The sequence below is a fragment of the Octopus bimaculoides genome, chromosome 24, assembly GCF_001194135.2.
Source record: "Octopus bimaculoides isolate UCB-OBI-ISO-001 chromosome 24, ASM119413v2, whole genome shotgun sequence".
Taxonomy (NCBI): domain Eukaryota; kingdom Metazoa; phylum Mollusca; class Cephalopoda; order Octopoda; family Octopodidae; genus Octopus; species Octopus bimaculoides.
The window spans coordinates 17,375,539-17,396,027 of record NC_069004.1 but is presented as its reverse complement, the minus strand read 5'-3'; the positions used below and the strand labels follow the sequence as shown (position 1 = coordinate 17,396,027).

At 36.0% G+C, this 20,489-nt stretch overlaps 1 protein-coding gene across 2 annotated transcripts in view; it reads left to right on the top strand.

Annotated features, from left to right (window-relative positions):
- LOC106874961 (tumor susceptibility gene 101 protein) overlaps positions 1-17,675 on the top strand; it is a 58,816-nt gene extending 41,141 nt beyond the window's left edge. For both annotated transcript variants that reach the window (XM_052976441.1, XM_052976440.1), the window contains exons 4-11: positions 1,768-1,931; positions 3,299-3,479; positions 4,489-4,731; positions 7,422-7,549; positions 9,604-9,696; positions 10,656-10,789; positions 11,941-12,043; positions 15,090-17,675. In XM_052976441.1, the coding sequence (XP_052832401.1) occupies positions 1,857-1,931; positions 3,299-3,479; positions 4,489-4,731; positions 7,422-7,549; positions 9,604-9,696; positions 10,656-10,789; positions 11,941-12,043; positions 15,090-15,179 (1,047 nt within the window). In that variant the 5' untranslated portion in view covers positions 1,768-1,856 and the 3' untranslated portion in view covers positions 15,180-17,675. The remainder of the gene's footprint in view (positions 1-1,767; positions 1,932-3,298; positions 3,480-4,488; positions 4,732-7,421; positions 7,550-9,603; positions 9,697-10,655; positions 10,790-11,940; positions 12,044-15,089) is intronic.
- The last annotated feature ends 2,814 nt before the right edge of the window (positions 17,676-20,489 follow it).

The window sequence follows — 20,489 nt, the reverse complement described above, 5'->3', positions numbered from 1 at the left end:
TTAACTCCAACATTTTTCAGCTCCATGAGCTCCATTTTTCAGGAGCAAAATCATTTTTACAGGGTCCATAACACTGGAATTTTGGAATGTGCGCATAAATATCTGATATACAAAGATGAGAATGTGTGTCTGTGTGAATTCCTAAAACTCGAGAACTACACAACCAATTTCATTCCAAATTAACACATGCCTTACTTAGGGTCCATGTAGTGTCTTAGGCCAAACAAATTTTTAACTTCTTGCATAGTTCGAGCCCACAGCAATATCATATCTCCTCCACTATTTCAGTATTACATGTCAAAAGTGAAACAATAGCATCACTCTACTGTAATGTCAGATACTTTCACTTTAACACTGAAACTATTCCACTATTTCAGTATTACCTGTCAAAAGTGAAGCAATAATATGTCACTACTGTAATTTCAAATATTTTCACTTTAATACTTTCAATTTCATACTGAAACTATTCAAGTGAAACTATACTCTCACATATATACAGACATACTATAAGACCCAAGTTAAAAACATTCCCACCAATTCAACTTCTCTGGTTGACATTAACACCCCCATCCCCAATAGGGGCCTTCATTCCCACATTTTAGAGCTCCATGAGCTCCATTTTCCAGGAGCAAAATCATTTTTACAGGTTCCAGAAGACTGAAATTTTGGAATATGCGCATAAAGATCAATAGTATGGGATACATGTCTCATGACTAGAATTTTTTAGGGTGTGTAAAGAAGGAAAGAACCCTCATGTGCAATTTTGATGAAATTCGAATCATATGTATTCCAGTTCCTTACAGAACATATAACAGAAAAGTCGCATTCTTCATTTGCATGTAACACGGGCAACGCCAGGTATCTCTGCTAGTATTATATATATATTATTTATATATATATTATATATATATTATTTATATATATTATTTATATATATTATATTATATATATATTATTTATATTTTTTGCATGTGTTAGTCTGCCACCACTCCTTGACAATCTGTTGATTTGTTTATGTCCTTCATAACCTAGTGGTTCAGCAAAAGAGACCAATGGAATAAGTACCAGGCTTTAAGAATAAAATAAGTACTGGGGTTGATTCCTACAACCAAAATCCTTCAAAGCAGCGCCTCTGTATGGCTACAGTCCAATAACTGACACAATTAAAAGGTAAAAAAATAACAGTTTGTCCCTCTTCACCTGACGACAATTAACTTTAATGATAAAAAAAATTAAATATTCAGTAATTGGTTCACTTTAAGATTTCTCTTCAGAAGACCTTCCCTTCTGTTCTTTCATGTTAAAAATTTTCTTGTTCTTCATCTCATCTTCATCCTCATCCTCATCATTTAACATCTATTTTCCATGCTGGCATGGGTCGGACAGTTTGTCAAGAGCTGGTTCGGCAGGAGACTGCACCTGGCTTCACTGTCTGTTTGGCATGGTTTTTACAGCTGGATAGATGCCCTTCCTAACACCATCCACGTTACAGTGTGGACTGGATGGTTTTTTTTACATTGTACCAGCACTGACAGGGTCACCAAGCAACTTGCAAAACAAAGATCCTTGGCAGGAGTGTGGTATTGGAGAAAGTGGTCTTATGCAAGATGGTGGGAGGTTGGAGTGTGACAGAGGGACAGAAACAGGTGTCTTGCTGTAGAGGAGATACATGGTTACCCAGTCAGAGAGAGAGAGAGAGAGAGAGGGAGCATCTCCAAAAAAGAATTTTGCCAATTGCTGAGTTTCCTTTTTTTTTTTCTTTTTCAGATAACAGATACAACATTCCCATATGTGTCTGGTTGTTAGATACCCACCCTCATTGTGCCCCCATTGTTTATGTCAAGCCGACTCCCAACATGCAGATCAAGCCAGGTAGACATGTTGACCCTAACGGCAAAATCAATTTGCCTTTCTTGTTACAGTGGAAATATGTAAGTTTTATTTAACATTTCATTTTTTACCAGTTTTATCAATTTTGTTAATCTTTTTGACAGCTCATCTACTACTCATCTTTCAACTGTTTTGCCCACTACATGGTCTTTCAACTGTCCCACCCACTACATGGTTTTTTAGCCGACCCACCCACCACTTTGTCTTTCAACAGTTACATGATGTATGAGTCAACACTGCAGTCATGTGATGTCGTTAACTCATAAAAATCTTCCTTGAAAAACTGAGCATGTTTTACTAAACATTCTAATTTAATGGAACAAGAAAAGAATTGCATAAGACAAAAGTTTCTATTCATTCCCTCCTACCAGCTCATATACTCTATGGAGAATGATTAACTGAAAATACATGGTCACTTGTTTAAGGCTTTCTCAAGTTTATCATCATTTTTGCTTCCTAAAGAGCAGTTTTTCTGGTGACTGGAAGCAGGACTTGAACTTTAAACTTACAGCTGGAACAGTTACTCTAGAGCATCTTGTCCAGTGCTCTAACAAATCTGCCAACCCACTTTCCTGGACTGGTCTTTTATTTATCAAGCCTGAAAAGCAAGGGAGCCTCGATAGGATTTGAACTCAAGGCACAGAATATCAGAACATATGCTCTAAAATGTTCTTTCCAACTTTCTAATGGCTCTGCCAATTTACCCACTGATGTAAAGTCAATGGCCAGTGTTGTCATGTTATAGATGGCCTCAGTATCGACACTTAGAAAGTTTCTCTCCAAGCTACTGGCCTGATTAAGGTGATTTTTTTTTTTAACGGTAGAACCAGTAATTGGCCTTGCATACACAGCACCTAGTTGATTTGGTGAGGTGCCAGTGTCTCCACAGGTATCACAAACAGAATGCAAGAGCAACCAGGCATCTCATAAGACACTCTAACAATTTTGCTTATTCATCCCATTGATGAGCACTTTATATGTTGACTCCAAAAGGATAAAAGGCAAAGTTGACTTTGGTTGAATTTGAACATGGAGTGAAGTGAACTGAAACAAACACCACACAGCTGTGATGATTTTACCATTTCCCCATGTTCTTCTAAATTCATATTTAAAATAATGTGATCCACAGCCCAGTTTTTATAATATAATCTTAGAGAACGTTTTGTTTTTCTTTCTGACAGAAGATTTTGCTTCAAACATCAGTATTTTCCTCTCCTTACAACATACAAACATTAAAATTCTCAACACCTTACTGTACACGAAATTTATCAAAATTTGTAAACTTTACTCTATGATTTTTCTGCCAAAGCATATCACCACTAATTTTTTTAAATATTAGTGTTTATTTAATAATTTGACATTATTGGTACTACAGCTTACCTCTATGCTTTCTTCTAATTTTTTCTAGCCTCAGTCTGACCTCTATGGACTTTTGAATAGACTGGCAGAAAAGTTTGGTGAAGAACCTCCTGTCTTCTCGAAGGTTCAACAGAATCCTGTCAACTCCTCGTATCAGGTAGACATGGGTGACTGGTCTTCTAGCAATTCAATGGCTCAAACTTCTCACCCTCCGTATCCTACAAGACAAAGTAAGCTATTCTTCTTGATTTAATGTTCCTTTGTTGTTGTTGTATTTAGATAAACTGAGTCTAATAAAGATATGCTGGGACATTCCAATGAAATGAGTTAAAATTCAATCCAAAGATTCAACTTTTCCATGATTCCTTACACTCACACACAGTTGTAAAGCTTTTATGTTATGTAAAGAATAGAATTTGGCATTATTTTAAAAGACTAGAATATTTTTGTTATTCTGTGTTAAATTGTCACATTTATGATGTTTGATGGGGTTTAAAATTTTTTTATTTTTTTATTACATATTTTAACAATTAGATATATGACGATATAATCTTCCAACACATTACCCCAGTAGACCACATGATATGTTCACATGGGATTACCATACAAGATCATGTGATATCCTTGTATAAGATCACATTATCTTCACATATCCAGATACATTATGCCTGTGCAAAATGATGAGATGTTCTGAGACAGTGTCTCTTTATACACATTCACATATATTTTTCCATCTTGCTAAGACACTCAATCATGCTAATATAACAGCCAATGAAGTACAGCCTTAACACAGCTCACACCATTGCATAGAAGACACCTTCACATAGCCAGCACAAAAGTGTAGCTAGTACTGAACCATACAAGCCCCCAAACACACACACACACACACACACATGTGCTATACAAAATACATCTTATATACAGATAAAGTGCAGTAACTATATACCAGCACTATGTACAGTAATACTAATGTTATCTATTGCAAACTAACTATATATTAATACAGATACAATATACTAACTTTGTAATACAATTTGTGATATACTATGTTCTTTTACTATTATATATTAATATAAATATTCATTGATATTTGAAATTACTAACTATATACAATATATTAACACTATGTGATATATTTCTTGGTTTCTCTCTCTCGTGTATACATTCACACACATACACATATATACATACACACACACACTAAACCAACATTTATGTTTTTCAATTCCATTGTTTCAGGTCCTTACATGCCAAGTCCTGCAACTTCAAGCAGTATACCTCCATATCCTATTCCTTATACTGCACCACAGACCACTGCTAGCTCTTATTACCCATCTAATTTAAATAACCCTCTACCGTACCCTGCACATCCTCAATACCCATTGTACAACACTCCCTACCTTGGATACCCAGCTTACTCTGAATCGACTTCGTCGGTTACCACTCCAACACCTATGTTTGGGCTCAACTCAACTACATCAGGTAATTCACACTTAGTCCACACATTATTTTCTACCACACCAACACATTTTGCTTCTTTGTATTTCTGCTGTTGGTTTCATGGTTTTTTTTATTTTGTTTTGTTTTAATAGTTTTTAGTGAGTTTTATGTATTTTTGAACCAGATTTGTAGGTGATGCTCCAATACTTCATTTGTTTGATCGATGATGATTGCTAACATTACTGCTTTGTTGTGGTATGCATTGATGCTCACAAGTTGTGGTTGATGTTGTAGTTGTAGTCACTTACAAATGTTGGTTCCACAAGGAGTGGCACTGGCATTATCAATTCATTTTGAAAAGGAATAATTCTAAATAAGAACTTATAGAAGGTAGAAGGAGTCTCTTTAGTTCTATCAAAGACATCTATAGTGTTGGTAGCATGATAAAATGGATTTAGTCTATGCTGTAAACTGGTTGGTGATAGGACGGGCATCTAGCTGTAATAACCATTCTAAAATCATAACATAAACAGTAACCAAGAATGGCAGTTTTCTTTGTGTGTGTGTGTGTGTGTGTTATGGAGGGAAGGATGAGAAGAGGAGATATTTGAAGTTGAGGATAAGATAAATAGAAATGAAATGAAATGAGATGAGACAGAAAGGCTCGATCTGAAGTAATAACTAAGTTAATGTGTGTGCAAGATAATGGACTGGGGCATGTTGACTGCAAGACACTTATGCGACCTGTGCCGGCATGGAAATCTTAAGAAGTTCTCTTTGCAAGTGGTTTGATCTCACTGCTCTGAATCTTGAGCATATACAGGTCCCCTTTAGCATGGCTTCAGATCAGCCAAACCTTGAGTGTGAAATTCGATGGCTATGAATTATGGTTGCCTAGGTATAGGTATGGCTGTGGTAAGAAGTTTACTTCCCAACTGCATGGTTCTGGGTTCAGTCCAACTGCACAGCACCTTGGGTAGGTGTCTTCTACTATAGCCCTAGGCTAACTAAAGCCTTGTGAATGTATTTGGTAGATGGAAACTATAAGATTGTCGTATATATATATATATATATATGTGTGTGTGACCTTATCTTGACATCATGTAAAGGAATGTCAAGCAGTGTCCTTCATTTCTAACATTCTCCAAGAACATATCTGGCTATGGGGTAATACTACTTTGCTTGGAAACAGGTGAGGGTTTGCATAGAAAATCTTCCCCGATAAACTCCGTCTGACCCATGGAAAAGTGGATGTGACTATGATGTATCTGTTCTAAGGTGGTGGGTTTAACCCATCACCTAGTTTAATATCAACACAACCACCACCACCACCACCATCATCTAGCTAAAAATATCCTTTCGTTGACCCCAGTTAGTTGTAAGCTTTCAGACCATTTGTGGAGTGTGAGAATAAATCAGAAGCTATGGTTTTTTTCCCCCTGAAATGTCAGTTGTTTTATAGAGGTGGGGGTGAGACAAAATAAAGGTCATGATGTTGACCCTTCTGTCTTTGATGTGACAGAAACCTTTATTTGTGAAGTAACTTTTCTGACACATTGCATTCTTAGCATTCAGATTATTCTATCAAATGTAATCCTTATTCATTCACATTGTTTTGAATTAATCTTGCATTATCTTGTAACTTCAAGATTTCAATGATGTGGTTGTTTAGTTTTAGAATGACATTGTAGGGTAGGTATGAGAGGCCAGATCCAGTCAGTTTGAACATGAAACAGAATATTTGGGCCAAATATGGCCGGTTTAAATGCTAAAGGGTTAAATGTGATTTCAAGACTTTGATATTCTTAGCAATCCATCACAGAGTTTTAACCTTGTGTGTGACTATTTGTTGTAGTGTGGGTGAGTGGATGTTAGTATAGTTTTTGCAGTGGTGATGACACAGTATTTTGATATTCTATGATAGTGTGTGTGAATATTCGTGTAGTTCTGTAGTTATAATAACACACCATTTAGATATTTTGTGGCAGTGTGTGATTTGTCATTGTTTTTTAGCCTCAATCCAATCTTTGTCAAGCAAACTTATGATCAGAGACATTCCAGTGATGGCCACCATGTCATTTTTAGAAGTGTATAGGACCACATTATCAAATGTGTCCTTTCTTTATTTGAAAGAGTGTGATTTGAGAATGATTCAGCTGCTGTTTCAAACAGATTGAGTAACCACAAGAAGGCTTTCTCATATGATTGTATGGCTGTGATGCACACAACAGTTTGGTTTTTGTGTTTGCAGTAGTACTTTGCTTTATACAGTGACATAATGATTAACCATGTGTGACTGTACATTGCTAATCTATGTTAATTCATGAATATTTAACCATATTCAATCAGTGATAATTTATGAATATTTAACCATGTTTATTCAGTGTTAATTTATGAATATTTAACCTGTTTGATACCAATATACCTTATGGTTTTATAGTACAAACTTCCTGTTTTCAAGTGACCTGAATTAAAATTTTCTTTTAAAGTTTCATATTTATGTTCCGAACATAAACTTAATAATGACAAAGCTATATCAAATTTTTCATTATTTTCTAAACTCATTAAAATAAAGATGTTTTTAATGGAAATATGGTAACAAAAGTTTAACCATATTTAGTATATGTTATTATATGAATATTTACCAGTATTTACTCTATGTTAATAATATGAGCTTTTAACAGTATTTACAATAAGTTTTTTAATGCTTGTTTTCTCTTCACCTCATTCAGGAACTCATTTAACACAAACAGTATCTGGTACAAGTACTGTGACAGAGGAACACATTAAGGCCTCACTGATATCTGCTGTGGAAGAGACACTGAAACGTCGTCTAAAGGAAACATTTGCCCAAGCTCAGGTCTGCAACAATCATGTAGTTTTATAAATCTTCCTCAATCTCTAACTTAACAAAATTATAACTAAGAACTTTTGTATTAGTCCCAGGTCTATGATCAAAAGCATCCAGGCTTGGGATCAACTGTTCTTTTTAAGAGATTTCTCAAAACTACATTATATAGTACTGCAATAATTATTTGGCAAACTTGGAACTAGAAGTGACTCAGATTTCTGGATTTTCTAGTTATTTTGGAGACAGTCTAAATCATCATCATCGTCATCCATTTTCCATGCTGGCATGGGTTGGACAGTTTGACAGGAGCTGACCAGTTGAAGAGCTGTTCAGGTTCTATGTCTGTTTTGGCATGGTTTCTACAGCTGGATGCCCTTCCTAATGCCAACCACTTTATTGAGTCTGCAGGGTGCTTTTACATAGCACCGGCATGAGTGCTTTTTGAGTATATATTTAAAACATGAAATTAACTATGGAATGTAAAGAGCTAAAGTGTATTTAACAGATTCCGATTAATACATTTCTAATCCACTTAACAGTCTTCAAATATACCATACTGTATCATGTATACAGTATAATGATTATAGGAAGAAAATTAGATGAAATAATGAACATGATTTTACTTAACAGATACAGGTACAAATTAATACACATCTAAAGCATAGTGTGTTTAATCTTTATTAATCCACTTAAAAAAGTAAAGAACAAAATTATTTTTAACACACTGTATATAAATTAACCAACTTCAAAAACAGTCTGTTTTCTCAATACAGTATATTGCACAGTATTCCCAGATTTTTGAAAGCCATATAAGAGGTCCGGTACTGTATAATATTGTATTTAATGGCTTACTAAGTGCAAAGATAAGGCACACCACAATACTGGCAGGCCATTTCTTGGGCCTCAGTTTGCCTGTAACCTGAACACTGATTTTGAGTTAAAATGGAGACTAATTTGTTTAGGGGGCAAAAAATTGTGCCTTATCATACTTGTAACGGTAGCTAAAATGGTCCTGTTTTTCCTTTTAAGATGGCAGAATGTAATTTGAAGGAAACTTAGCTGCTATTTCTTACAGGCTGAGCAACTACATAGAGCCTCCCTATTGAATCCACTTATCAACTCACTAAAATCCCCATGCCTAAAACTACCTTCTGAGTTCAAATACTACCATGGTTCTTCGATTTATTTTACATTTTGCTCCTTGGTCATCCTTCATTGAGCAGGCCTGTGATCAAAGGAAGCTCCAACCATGATCAATCTGTCTTTTTGTATATCTAAGACTACATTTTACAATATGTCCATCATTTTCTAAGGTAGTTTGAGTGTGCTTTCATATCCCACCAAACAGATAACAACACCTTACATGGGTAAAAAAGGTTCATTCATGAGACGTGACAGCAAAGAAGAGCACACCTTCACTCTCTGCGCATGATTAGACTTGAAAAGTTTGTGAGGAATCCATTGACCTAATTTGCCGACTTTTCTGATGGCACACAGGTATCAATGAATGGTTGAATGACCAAATCCAAGCTTCTCTGCTAGCTCCTCAACAATTACGATGGGATTTTATTTCACCAGGGTTTGCAGACGTCCTCGTCGTGCTCTATAGATCTTCCAGGATGAGGCTCATCTTCTAGGCTGTAGTTTCCGGCTCAGAATTTCTGGAACCACAGTTGACACTGGCTTATGCTTATTGTCTGATCCCCATATACTACATTAACATTCCTCCCACTTTCCATTGTGTTGTTGCCTTTATTGAACTCAGAAAGCAAAATATGCCGAATATGCTCTTTTGTCACTTCTATTATAGATTTGAAAAAATAGCTGTTAAAATCAATCTGCACTCTTCAAAACATGCTCTAAGAATAAGGACAAGATAAAATTACTATCTGCTTTTGCAGTAAGTTGATGCAGGTAGTTTATCCCATCCCCCTCCGACTTTTAGTTCATGCAATTGAAAAACCACATTATTTATGGGATGACCCAATATTTCCTTTGTGCTGAATTACCGTGACGATATATAAAATCCTAAAGCCTCTCCTCTGAAATCTGTAAACTTTCAGGCTGAAATGGATACGCTGTATAAAACACAGAATGACCTTCAAAAGGGTCGTGAGTGTCTGGAGAAGATGATGAAATCTTTGGAACAAGAGAAGGTTTGTATTGAAATAAGTATCTCTATGTGAACAGCTGGTATTATTAAGGTGGTGGCAGGGCAGGGGTTCATTTAGCTAGTCTTTTAGTCTTTTACACATTTCAGTCATTTTGACTGCAGCCATGCTGGAGCACCGCCTTAAGGGGTTTTAGTTGAAGAAATCAACCCCAGGACTTACTCTTTGTAAGCTAGTACTTTATTCTATTGGTCACCTTTGCCAAATCACTAAGTTACAGAGACATAAACACACCAACATCGGTTGTCAAGCGATGGTGGGGGTACAAACACCCACAGACACACACATAAATATGTATATACACACACACACACAACAGGCTTCTTCCAGTTTCCATCCACAAAATCCACTCACAAGGCTTAGGTCAGCCCAAGGCCAAAGTAGAAGACACCCAAAGTGCCATGCAGTGGAACTGAACCTGGAGCCATATGGTTGAGAAGCAAGCTTCTTACCACACAGCCACACCTGCACACTTTTACATTCTAAGTTAATATTTTCAAGTCAATAAAGTACTGGGGGTTATTTGTCCCCACCCCATTCAATGAATTTGTCACTTTATGGTGCAGGCATGGCTATGTGGTGAGAAGCTTACTTCCAAATCATATGTCCTGGGTTCAATCCCAAGGTACTGTGCAGTGGGAATGAACCCCCAAACCACATGGTTGTAATGCTGGCACCTGAAATAAATTACTGCACACAAGTAGACGTGAAAAATTAGCAAATAAAAGAAACAGAATTAATGAAAGTTATTTATTCAGAAATGCCGAAAAAATAACAATCAAGTTAATGTGGTTAGATCATCAAAAATCTCATTAAGAAAATTTTTGTCTTGTATATGTGTGTTCAGGATAGAGTAATTAAGACTTTTTAGCTAGCTGGGGAGTGAAGCTGTTGTCATGTTAATCCAAACCATTATTGTATTCGAATGTTGTTTGTCATTTCAGGATGAGGTGGAGAAGAATATTTCTATACTGAAGGAGAAAAATGCTGAACTGAAAGAAACCTTGAACAAAATGGAGAACCAGGGAGAGCTTAAAATTGATGAAGCTGTTGTTACTACAACACCACTCTACAGACAGTATGTTTAATCTATTAGTACTAGGACTGGTCAATTGACACTCGCTATTTATTTATGTGTAACTTAAACACTTTTTTTTTTAAAAACCTTCCTCTTCCCTCAGCCCCAACCCCTTGGTATTTATTTTAAGGGTCACTAAGCATAACCAACCCTTTAGATTCGGATCACTCTGTCAAATGTATTGCTTATAGATTCACATTGTTTTCGATAATAATGCATTATCTTGTAGCTTCAAGATTTCAGTGATGTGATTACTTATTTCTAGAATAGCAGAGAGGCTGGAAATGGCCAATTTGAACAAAAAAGGAGTAGAATATTTTAGCCAGTTTAAATGCTAAAGGATTAAAGGAGGTCCTAGTGGCAAATGTAGCATGGATGAAGCTGCCTGCTGCTGCTGGTGGATGATGTTGTTTATTGTCCACTTCCAATTGCATTCCATTTTCATGCCGTCATCATACGTCTATTTCCCATGCTTGCATGAGTTGGATGGCTTCACAGGAACTGACAAGGCCAGGGACCACATCAGACTCCATAATCTGTTTTGGCTTAGTTTCTATGGCTAGATGCCCTTCCTAATGCTAACCACTTTATAGAGTCTACTGGGTGCTTTTCATGTGGCACCATCACCAGTGCTTTTTACGTGGCACCATCACCAGTGCTTTTTATGTGGCACCATCACCAGTATTTTTTACATGGCACCATCACCAGTGCTTTGCTTCCCCAGACTCCCCGTAGCTGCTGGGCTTTTCACAGGTGTTGGCACCATCATCAGCACTTTTTACGTGGCACCATCACCAGTGCTTTTTATGTGGCACCAGCATCCACATCAATGCTTTTTATATGACACCTTAATTTTAGGATTTCAGTTCTGTTGTGGTGGGTGAATCTTCTTGAGTATAGCTAAAGAAAGGTGAAATACTGTCATGTAGGGAAATTTGCACCGTCAGGCATAGACAAACATATGTACACACATCCTGTACAAGTATGCACACAGTTTTGTAGCTTTGCACATAACATGCATATTCATATAGACATGCATGCAGTTATGCAGACACATGCACACACGCACTCTTTTCCTCTCTCTCCTCCTCCTTCCCTCAACTGTTCCTCTCCTTCCTTACTGCATATATATTTTGTTTATTTCATTTCAGATTGTTGAATGCGTTTGCTAAAGAACAAGCTATAGAAGATACCATTTATTATCTAGGAGAAGCTTTACGAAGAAGTGTTATTGATCTTGATATCTTTCTCAAAGTAAGTAACCTGCTCACCCTTGCCATAAGGAGCACCAAACAAGCATTAGTTAGTCTTTTTTTTTTCCTTTAATTGATCCTGCAGACACTTCTCTAAGACTAAGACATCTCTTCCTGGCTGACCCAGAAAGGGATTTGCTTTGTTGTTTCTTCAATAACCTATTAAATACTTCCTAATAAATATCCTTACTGTTCACTGTATTGAAACTTTTTTGTTCATTTTTACATCTATTTTCTTATGCTAGCATGGGTTGGATGGAGATTTATTTGAGATAACATTTTAGAGTTGGTTGCTCTTTCTGTTGTCAATTCTTATCCCTCGTTCAATTTTTTATTCCACTGGCTTTCACATGTGCAGGTAACCGGGGAATGTAAATATCCCATTATTGTTTTGTTCTAACAGTGACAAACAAATCCTTGAAATGTCAACATTCACATGCACACACAGAGCAGGCTTCCATGAAGTTTCCGTCTATCAGTTCCACTCACAGAGTATTAATCATCTCAAGGCTATAGTAGACGACACTCTCTGAGATAGAACTTGAAACCATGCAGTTATGAAGTAAACTCCATATCCACCCAGCCAAGCCTGCAGCCATGTAATCCTGTAACTCCAAAATTATCATCATCATCATTTTAACATCCACTTTTCTATGTTTGCATAGGCCAGACAGAGTTTAATGAGGTAGGATGCCCTTCCCGTTGCTAACCCTTGTTTGTTTCCAAACAAGGAGATATTTCCCCCATGACCAGACATGTTCTTGCAGAATATTGGAAATGAGAGACACTGCTTTGATGAAGCAATTAGCATGCAGTGTCAAAATAAAAATACATACACATGCACAAATATATATATATATATACATGCATGCATGCTTACATACATACATACATACATTGAGCTTTTTTCAGTTTCCTTCTACTAAATCCACTCACTGGGCTTTGGCTGACCCATGGCTATAGAGGACACTTACCCAAGGTGTCGTATACTAGGACTGAACCCAGAACCACATGGTTAGGAAACAAACTTCTTACCACACAGCCCATTGCAGCTGTCAAAATGCAGAAAAAGTTTACTGAAGTCTAAAAAACTGTAAAACTTAAATCCACCACCAGATATTCTAATGAATTGAATGAAATAATGTTTATTGAAACATAAAGGATCTGTAGAGCTGTCAGTTTTGTTTATTTCTTTCCATAAGAGCAATATGTTTTAAATATAAATTAGACACAGAACAAGATCTACATTTTGTTGCGTAACATCTAAATGTTCTCTCAAGAAAAACCTGTCTTTAAGGTAGTGACCACAAGAAGTAGTGATGAACTTTGTGTTGTTATGTAACCAATGAAGTGGCTTTTTTTTTTTAAATAAGGCCCACACGAATCAGCTTAATATAATGTCCCTTAAAAAAACTCATGACTCTCTTTAAAATAGAGATGACATTAGTGAATAAAGTAACACATTCAGTGCACCAGCCACATCTTCAGCAAACTGCCTACTGTCTTATATAGGGACTTTGTGAAATAGTAGTGGGGTTCTTTGATTCTTGCTATCAATGACTTTGCTTATTTTGACCTTCTCGCAATGTAGGATAAAGTTGAGAAAAATAGATACTGAACAAAGGATTTTTGGAAAATAATTTTACTCAATGTTTTCACTTCCACCTGTTATGATGATATTTCCAGTGACTGGACTGCCTGTGTTCCAGTAATTTTCAATATGTTTTATATTTTGTAAGACTATCTGTAAAAAATCTCTATAAATTAGTATATTTTGCTAGTATTGACCAACTGAACTTTGGTCACATAAATCAAAAATTCTGGACATAAATTCCTGACAGTTAAAATCTAACATCAAAACTTATGAGAGACTCAGAGCTGTATGTTCTTAACACCACAACAAAAATTATTATTATTATTATAATAATAATAATAATAGTAGTAGTAGTAGTTTCGAATTTTGTCCTAGAGCCAACAGTTTTAAGGGAAAAGGTTAGTCAGTTACATCGACTCTAGTGTTCAATTGGTGCTTATTTTATCAATCCTAAAAGGATGAAAGGCAAAGTTGACCTTGGTAGAACCCAGAATGTAAAGAACTGGAAAAAATGCTTAGCATTTTGTCTGAAGGCCTGACATTTTGGAGTGGAGGTTAATCAATTACATCAATTCCAGTATTTGACTGCTATTTCATTTTATCACTCTCAGAGGGATGAAAGGCAAAGTTGACTGTAGCAGGATTTGAGCTCAGAATGCAAAGAGCCTAAGCCAACCTCCACTGTCTGCTTTGGTATGGGTTTTATAGCTTGATGCCCTTCCTAACACCAACCCTTTTACAGAAGCACCCAGTCCAATCTGAAGTGGTTAGTATTAGGAAGGGCATCAAGCCGTAAAAACCATGCCAAAACAAACAGATGAACTTGGCACAGTCCTCTGTCTAGCCAGCTCCTGTTAAACTGTCCAACCCATGCCAGCATGGAAAAACGGACATTAAATGATATTGATGAATTGTTTCTAATGTAAGCACAAAGCCATCAATCCCAATACTTGACTGATATTTTAATAATGATAATGGTTTCAAACTTTGGCACAAGGCCAGCAATTTCGGGGGAGGAGCTAAGTTGATTAAATTGACTCCAATGCTCAACTGGTACTTATATAATCAACCCTGAAAGGAGGAAAGGAAAATTTGGCTCCAAGGGAATTTGAACCCAGAATGTAAAGACAAATGGAATGCCGCTACGCATTTTGCCAGCTCACCACCTTGATGATAATAATATAATAATACCCTTTCTACTATAGGCACAAGGCCTGAAATTAGTCAATTGCACATCGACCCCATTATTCAACTGGTACTTAATTTATCAACCCCCAAAAGAAGGGAAGGTAAAGTTGGCCTTGGCAGCATTTTATTCAGTATGGTAGCAATTCTACCAGTTCACCACCTCAGTAATAATAATACATTTTCTTTTCTTTTTATTGAATTTAATTTGTGAATTTGAAAACTTCAATTTTACTGATATCTTTATTTTTCTGTTCTTTTCCCACAGCAAGTCCGTGAGTTGTCACGGCACCAATTCATGCTGCGTGCCATAATTCAGAAGTGCCGTGAGAAGGCCGGTCTACCGGCACTCACATAAATTTTCTTCCAACTACAACAACAACAACTAGGGCCCAAGAAACCTCTACCAGATTCTCAAATGGTCTTTTATTTATATTGCCTTCGATTTTTTTTTTTTTTTAATATTTCTGTTTTGTTTCTTATCAGCATAAGATTTGATGATCAAGGGATGTGGCGGGGACATTAAACAAACGAAAGTGAACAGGCATATTTCTGTTTCTTTATATAACACATTTATTACATTTTTTTTTATTTAAATTGTTACTGGTTCAACCCCCACCCCTCCCCCAACCCTTTCACCTACACTTCTGCATCCTACAGACAAAAGACTCTTTTAACATTTTTAATCTTTGTTAAATTCTGTTTTGAAACTACTCATGCACACACACACACACACACACACACAGATTATAGTTTGTTCTTCTAATCCTCAGTCTATTCGCTCTGTCCAGAACAAATTGAAATGGACATTATATTAAATATCTTGTTTCACTCATGTAGTACACTCAAATCATTCGAACTGGGTTGATTATAACAATGTTGATTTATTTATTTTATAATGATTTTTGTAATAATAATAATAACAACAACATTAATAATCATGATGATGATGATAATAAACTGAACTGCATAATTTATTCATTGGCTAATTTTCAATTATTTTATTATTAGTTGCATAATTATACACCCACTTTTGTAGAAACGTGCAATTCTTGCTTATTTCTATAAGCAGTAATGATAGCTATCATACACACACATGAGAAAGAGAACTAGAGTTGTTTCTCTGCATATATATACACACACAGAATAAAGTGGCTGAGTGTTTTGGACATCAAATCAAATGCTTAATGCCGTCTGTTCCAACACTTTGCATTCTGAGTTCAAATTCCACCAATGGTTTGGTTTAATCACCCAACCAAAGGAGCAGCTTTTGCAACCCACAAGTCACTGACACAAGCAGCTACATATATATATATATACACACACACACACATACACATACAATCAGACACTCTCCTTACACTGAGTGGTTCTTATCAAAAGAATAAATCCATATATTTTACTCCCACCTCACTCCTCTTCTCTTTAATTCTATTATGTTAATAAAAAAAAAAATGAAATTGATATTTTCTGACCTTATTTAGTCAGTTTTAAAAGCAAAGGAAAAAAAGACAATGCTTTATTATTTGTCAAACACTATACAAATACTGTTGGAATACAGATTTCCCCATGCTGGGTTTGCTGACACATATTGTGGTGTGGTGTAGAGAGGCTGTGTGTTTAGTATACAGTTACTTGTTAGCATAGCACTATAGAAGCATCAGCTCTTATTTACATGTTACACACACATTCAGATGACCATATTGCATGGGAGTGACTGACATGATGAATTGACTGACTTATTTGGGTGTAGGACAAATGCCTGGTGGTATTTGTTCTGGTCCTCTGAATTCATATCCTGCTGGGGTCAAAATTCTTTTGAAGATTCATAAAATGAAATACCAGTCAAGTGGATTGGCAGATCCCTAGTGGTATTTATTTGTGTCTTTGCATTCTTAATTCTTTAATGTGTTGCCCAGTTTAACACTCCTCAACAATCCTTGGATATCTTTAGCAGAATATAGCATGCTGTAAATATTTGGACGAGGTCTGCTTTGAGGATAATGTCTTCCTTTCCTCTTGCCTGAGAAGATTGGTGGGATAAAAGGAAGGTCCTAAGAAGCTACAGGGTTTCAGGCCCTGCACTTCCCACTCTCATTTAACAAAATAATAAACAGCCTGGAAGTTGAATATAAAACACTTGTCTCTGAGATGCCCCAGTCTATTTGGCTGTAAATAGGTGCCACATAGCAAGAATAACTCACTGTGGTAATCAGTGGCAGCCCTGCAATTGGCAAGTGTGAGTTTATGTGTATGTGTGATATATGTATGTCTATGTATATGTATCTATATATATATATGTGTGTGTGTGTATAAATAAAAGCAAGAATGAGAAAAGGTGAATGCTAATCTATCTGTATACAGTTGTATGTTCAATACATTCAGACCTTTCTCCTACCCTTACACATACACAACCTCTCCTGTAGCAACATCAGATACTTAGCTTTCACGTGGTTCACTCTGTATGGCTTCAAATAGCTACCACACAACAAAAACAACTTGCTATGGTAAACAGTGGGAACACTGAAAATGGCATGTTTTCTTAGCTCGTGGTGCTAAATTCTTGTCTCAGTTATTTGGGTTGTGAAACCATTCCAGAGCAGAGAACCACAATTGTCTTCTTCCATCGGATCTGCTTCTTGCTATTGGTTGGTTTTGATGGCAGCAGGTGTATACAATGGCCTTGTTTAACTCTTTAACACACAGCAACATCCTTCCACTAAGTGACATCGTATTTGGAAATGCAAAATCTGAGTAGTGAGAGAGGGAAGCTTTAATTTTGAATTAAATATAAATATATATATATATAATAATGTAATAGTTATATTAAAATAAATATATTTACTAAATGATATGTATCGAGTACACTTTTGTTTATAATATTTCTTGCAGATTCAATAATAGTAATGCACATATATATATATACATATATATAGCAATAAGAAAATGGAGGGGATCAAGAGGTGGCATTCATCAACTTTTAGACATTATATTATGTCTATTTATTTATTTTTTAAAGAAGACAATTATAACAATATACATACATGTATAACATATTATGCTTTACATATATAATATAAAAATACCAGTAATTACTAAAATATATAACAGAGCATAGAAGGTAGGATAGTGTCTTACAGCTGTTTCAGTCAAGAGAACATAGTACCCCATTCTACTTTTATCCTTTCAGTGAACTGAAGTATTTAGTAGATAAGATTAAGCGACTTGGGTGTGTCCCTGGGCTTCATCAGAGAGTTTAGAAAGTTCATAAGGTTAAGTTATAAATACAAATACATACACATATACACTTATACATATACACATATATACATAAACACATATACATATATTAATATGTATATGCATATAAAGGAATCAATCATTATTATTTGGTGTATTATATTATTCTTATTAGATAAAGTATAAACAGAGGTAGGAGAAAGTTATTAAAAGAGAAATAATAGTGCAATTTAAAAATTCAATGTATCTTAAGATTATTGTAGTTATGTATGAAAGAAAAGGTATATACATGAGGAATATATATATATATATAATACAGAATGGGACAAGAACACGAAACATCCAGACAGTTAAGTGATACAAGAAAGGGACAAAACATACAGATAGACGATACAAGGAAAACAAGGACGAGTCATTCGGAGTTTTCTTTCTTCAGTCGAGATCCAGATTATCCTTGCAATTTCGGCTGGCTATTCTCGATATTGCTCCAATCTGGCCAGCCCCAAAGAAAAACTAAGCTAAGAGCATTAGATTCCTTGGAAGAAAGCAACGAATGTATACAAAAACAAGGACAAAAAAAAAAAACGAACAATGTTACACAAATACAGTAGGAATAATAACAGGACAAAACAACAGATGTCTTTCAACTAAGGATGAATAAAATTAAGCTGGCGTGTGTGCAAATAAAGCCTTACGGCAGGGCTACGAGATTTCACAGGCACAGGGAGGAATAACGATGTGCACGCACAACAGCCGCCCAAGAAAGAAAGGTCAGACTTGGCCAAACACCGGCCACATGGAAAGAGAAGAGGTAGAGGCAGAGGGACAAAACACACACACATATATTTACCTACAAACATACCCATAGGTACATACATATTCACAACCTGTAACTCTCTTGAAATTATATATATATATATATATATATATTCTTTCAGTCATTTGACTGCGGCCATGCTGGAGTACCGCCTTTAGTTGAACAAAATGACCCCAGGGCTAATTCTTGTAAGCCTAGTAATTATTCTATCAGTCTCTTTTGCCGAACTGCTAAGTTATGGAGATGTAAACACACCAACATCAGTTGTCACGCGATGGTGGGAGAACAAACAAATACATATATGTGTATATATATATGCGACAGGCTTCTTTCAGTTTCCGCCTACCAAATCCACTCACAAAACTTTAGTTTTCCCGAGGCTATAGTAGAAGTTACTTGCCCAAGGTGCCACACAGTGAGACTGAACCTGGAACCATGTGGTTGGGAAGTAAGCTTCTTACCACACAGCCACTCCTGTGCCTATATCCAATTTATAACATAGAAACTACACCAGTAACTCGAGACCCAAGAATTTTGTGCCAGCACAATTGTCAAAGGGTTTGACCAGTGCTCTGGCACAGGTCTCCAGGCTGTTGAGTTACTGATGTATCTATAATTAATTTACTCTACATTATGTATTGAGTTCTATTTTTCTTCTTTGTACAAACTATCCCACATATATATATATATATATATATATACATACATACATATACTTACACGCACACCGGTAAACACATAAATGCAAAACAGGATGGTAAAAGAAACAGTACTCAAATGCCGAAGGTAGAGTAATGTGCTTTTATTAAAGTTTCAAAAGTTTTCACAAATGCTTAACACAGTTTGACGTTACTGTTTGATAGACAGTTGTGATCATACTATCTGATCACAACTGTCAGACAATCAGTAACGTGAAACTCTGAGTATCAGTCTGTGAAGATTTTTACAACTTTAATAAAAGTATATATAAGTGCAGGCATAGCTGTGTAGTATAAAGTTTCCTTCCCAACCACATGGTTCCAGGTTCAGTCGCACTGCATGGCACCCTGGGCATGTGTCTTCAACTATAGCCTCAGGCCAAAAGTTCACTTCACTAGCACAAGGGGTTGGTTTTAATCCAACTGTGAAGCATCTATGGCGTCAGGTTCAACCTATAACTTGTGAGTGAAATTCCATATACGGGTGGAATGTACTTGTAATTCCAAAGGCAAAGCCTTGTCACACTGTCACAGAGTGATTCTGCCTGAGAGTTGCTTTAAAAGTACATGTGGCTGTGGAATGCTGATCTGCTTACACATGAATTCAGAGTTAGGGAATTCAGTTGACCAAACAATTAAATCCTTATTACTGAAAAACCATGGAGAACCACTTGAGATTGTGGACTGAGATCCCCATTGATAGGCCTTTGATATTTAGAAATAAGGTGTTAACACTTATGATGTGCAAATTAATATCTCAAGTTTTCTGTAGCTACTGTGGTTGTTGAGTATATAAACAGATTGATTGCTGCTTCTCTCTTTAGAATAGGTCAAATTGATGTAGATCCTTCTGATGAGAATCCAACATTTGAAAATTGTTTGAGGTTCTTTTTTTTTTTTTCACTCTATGGAG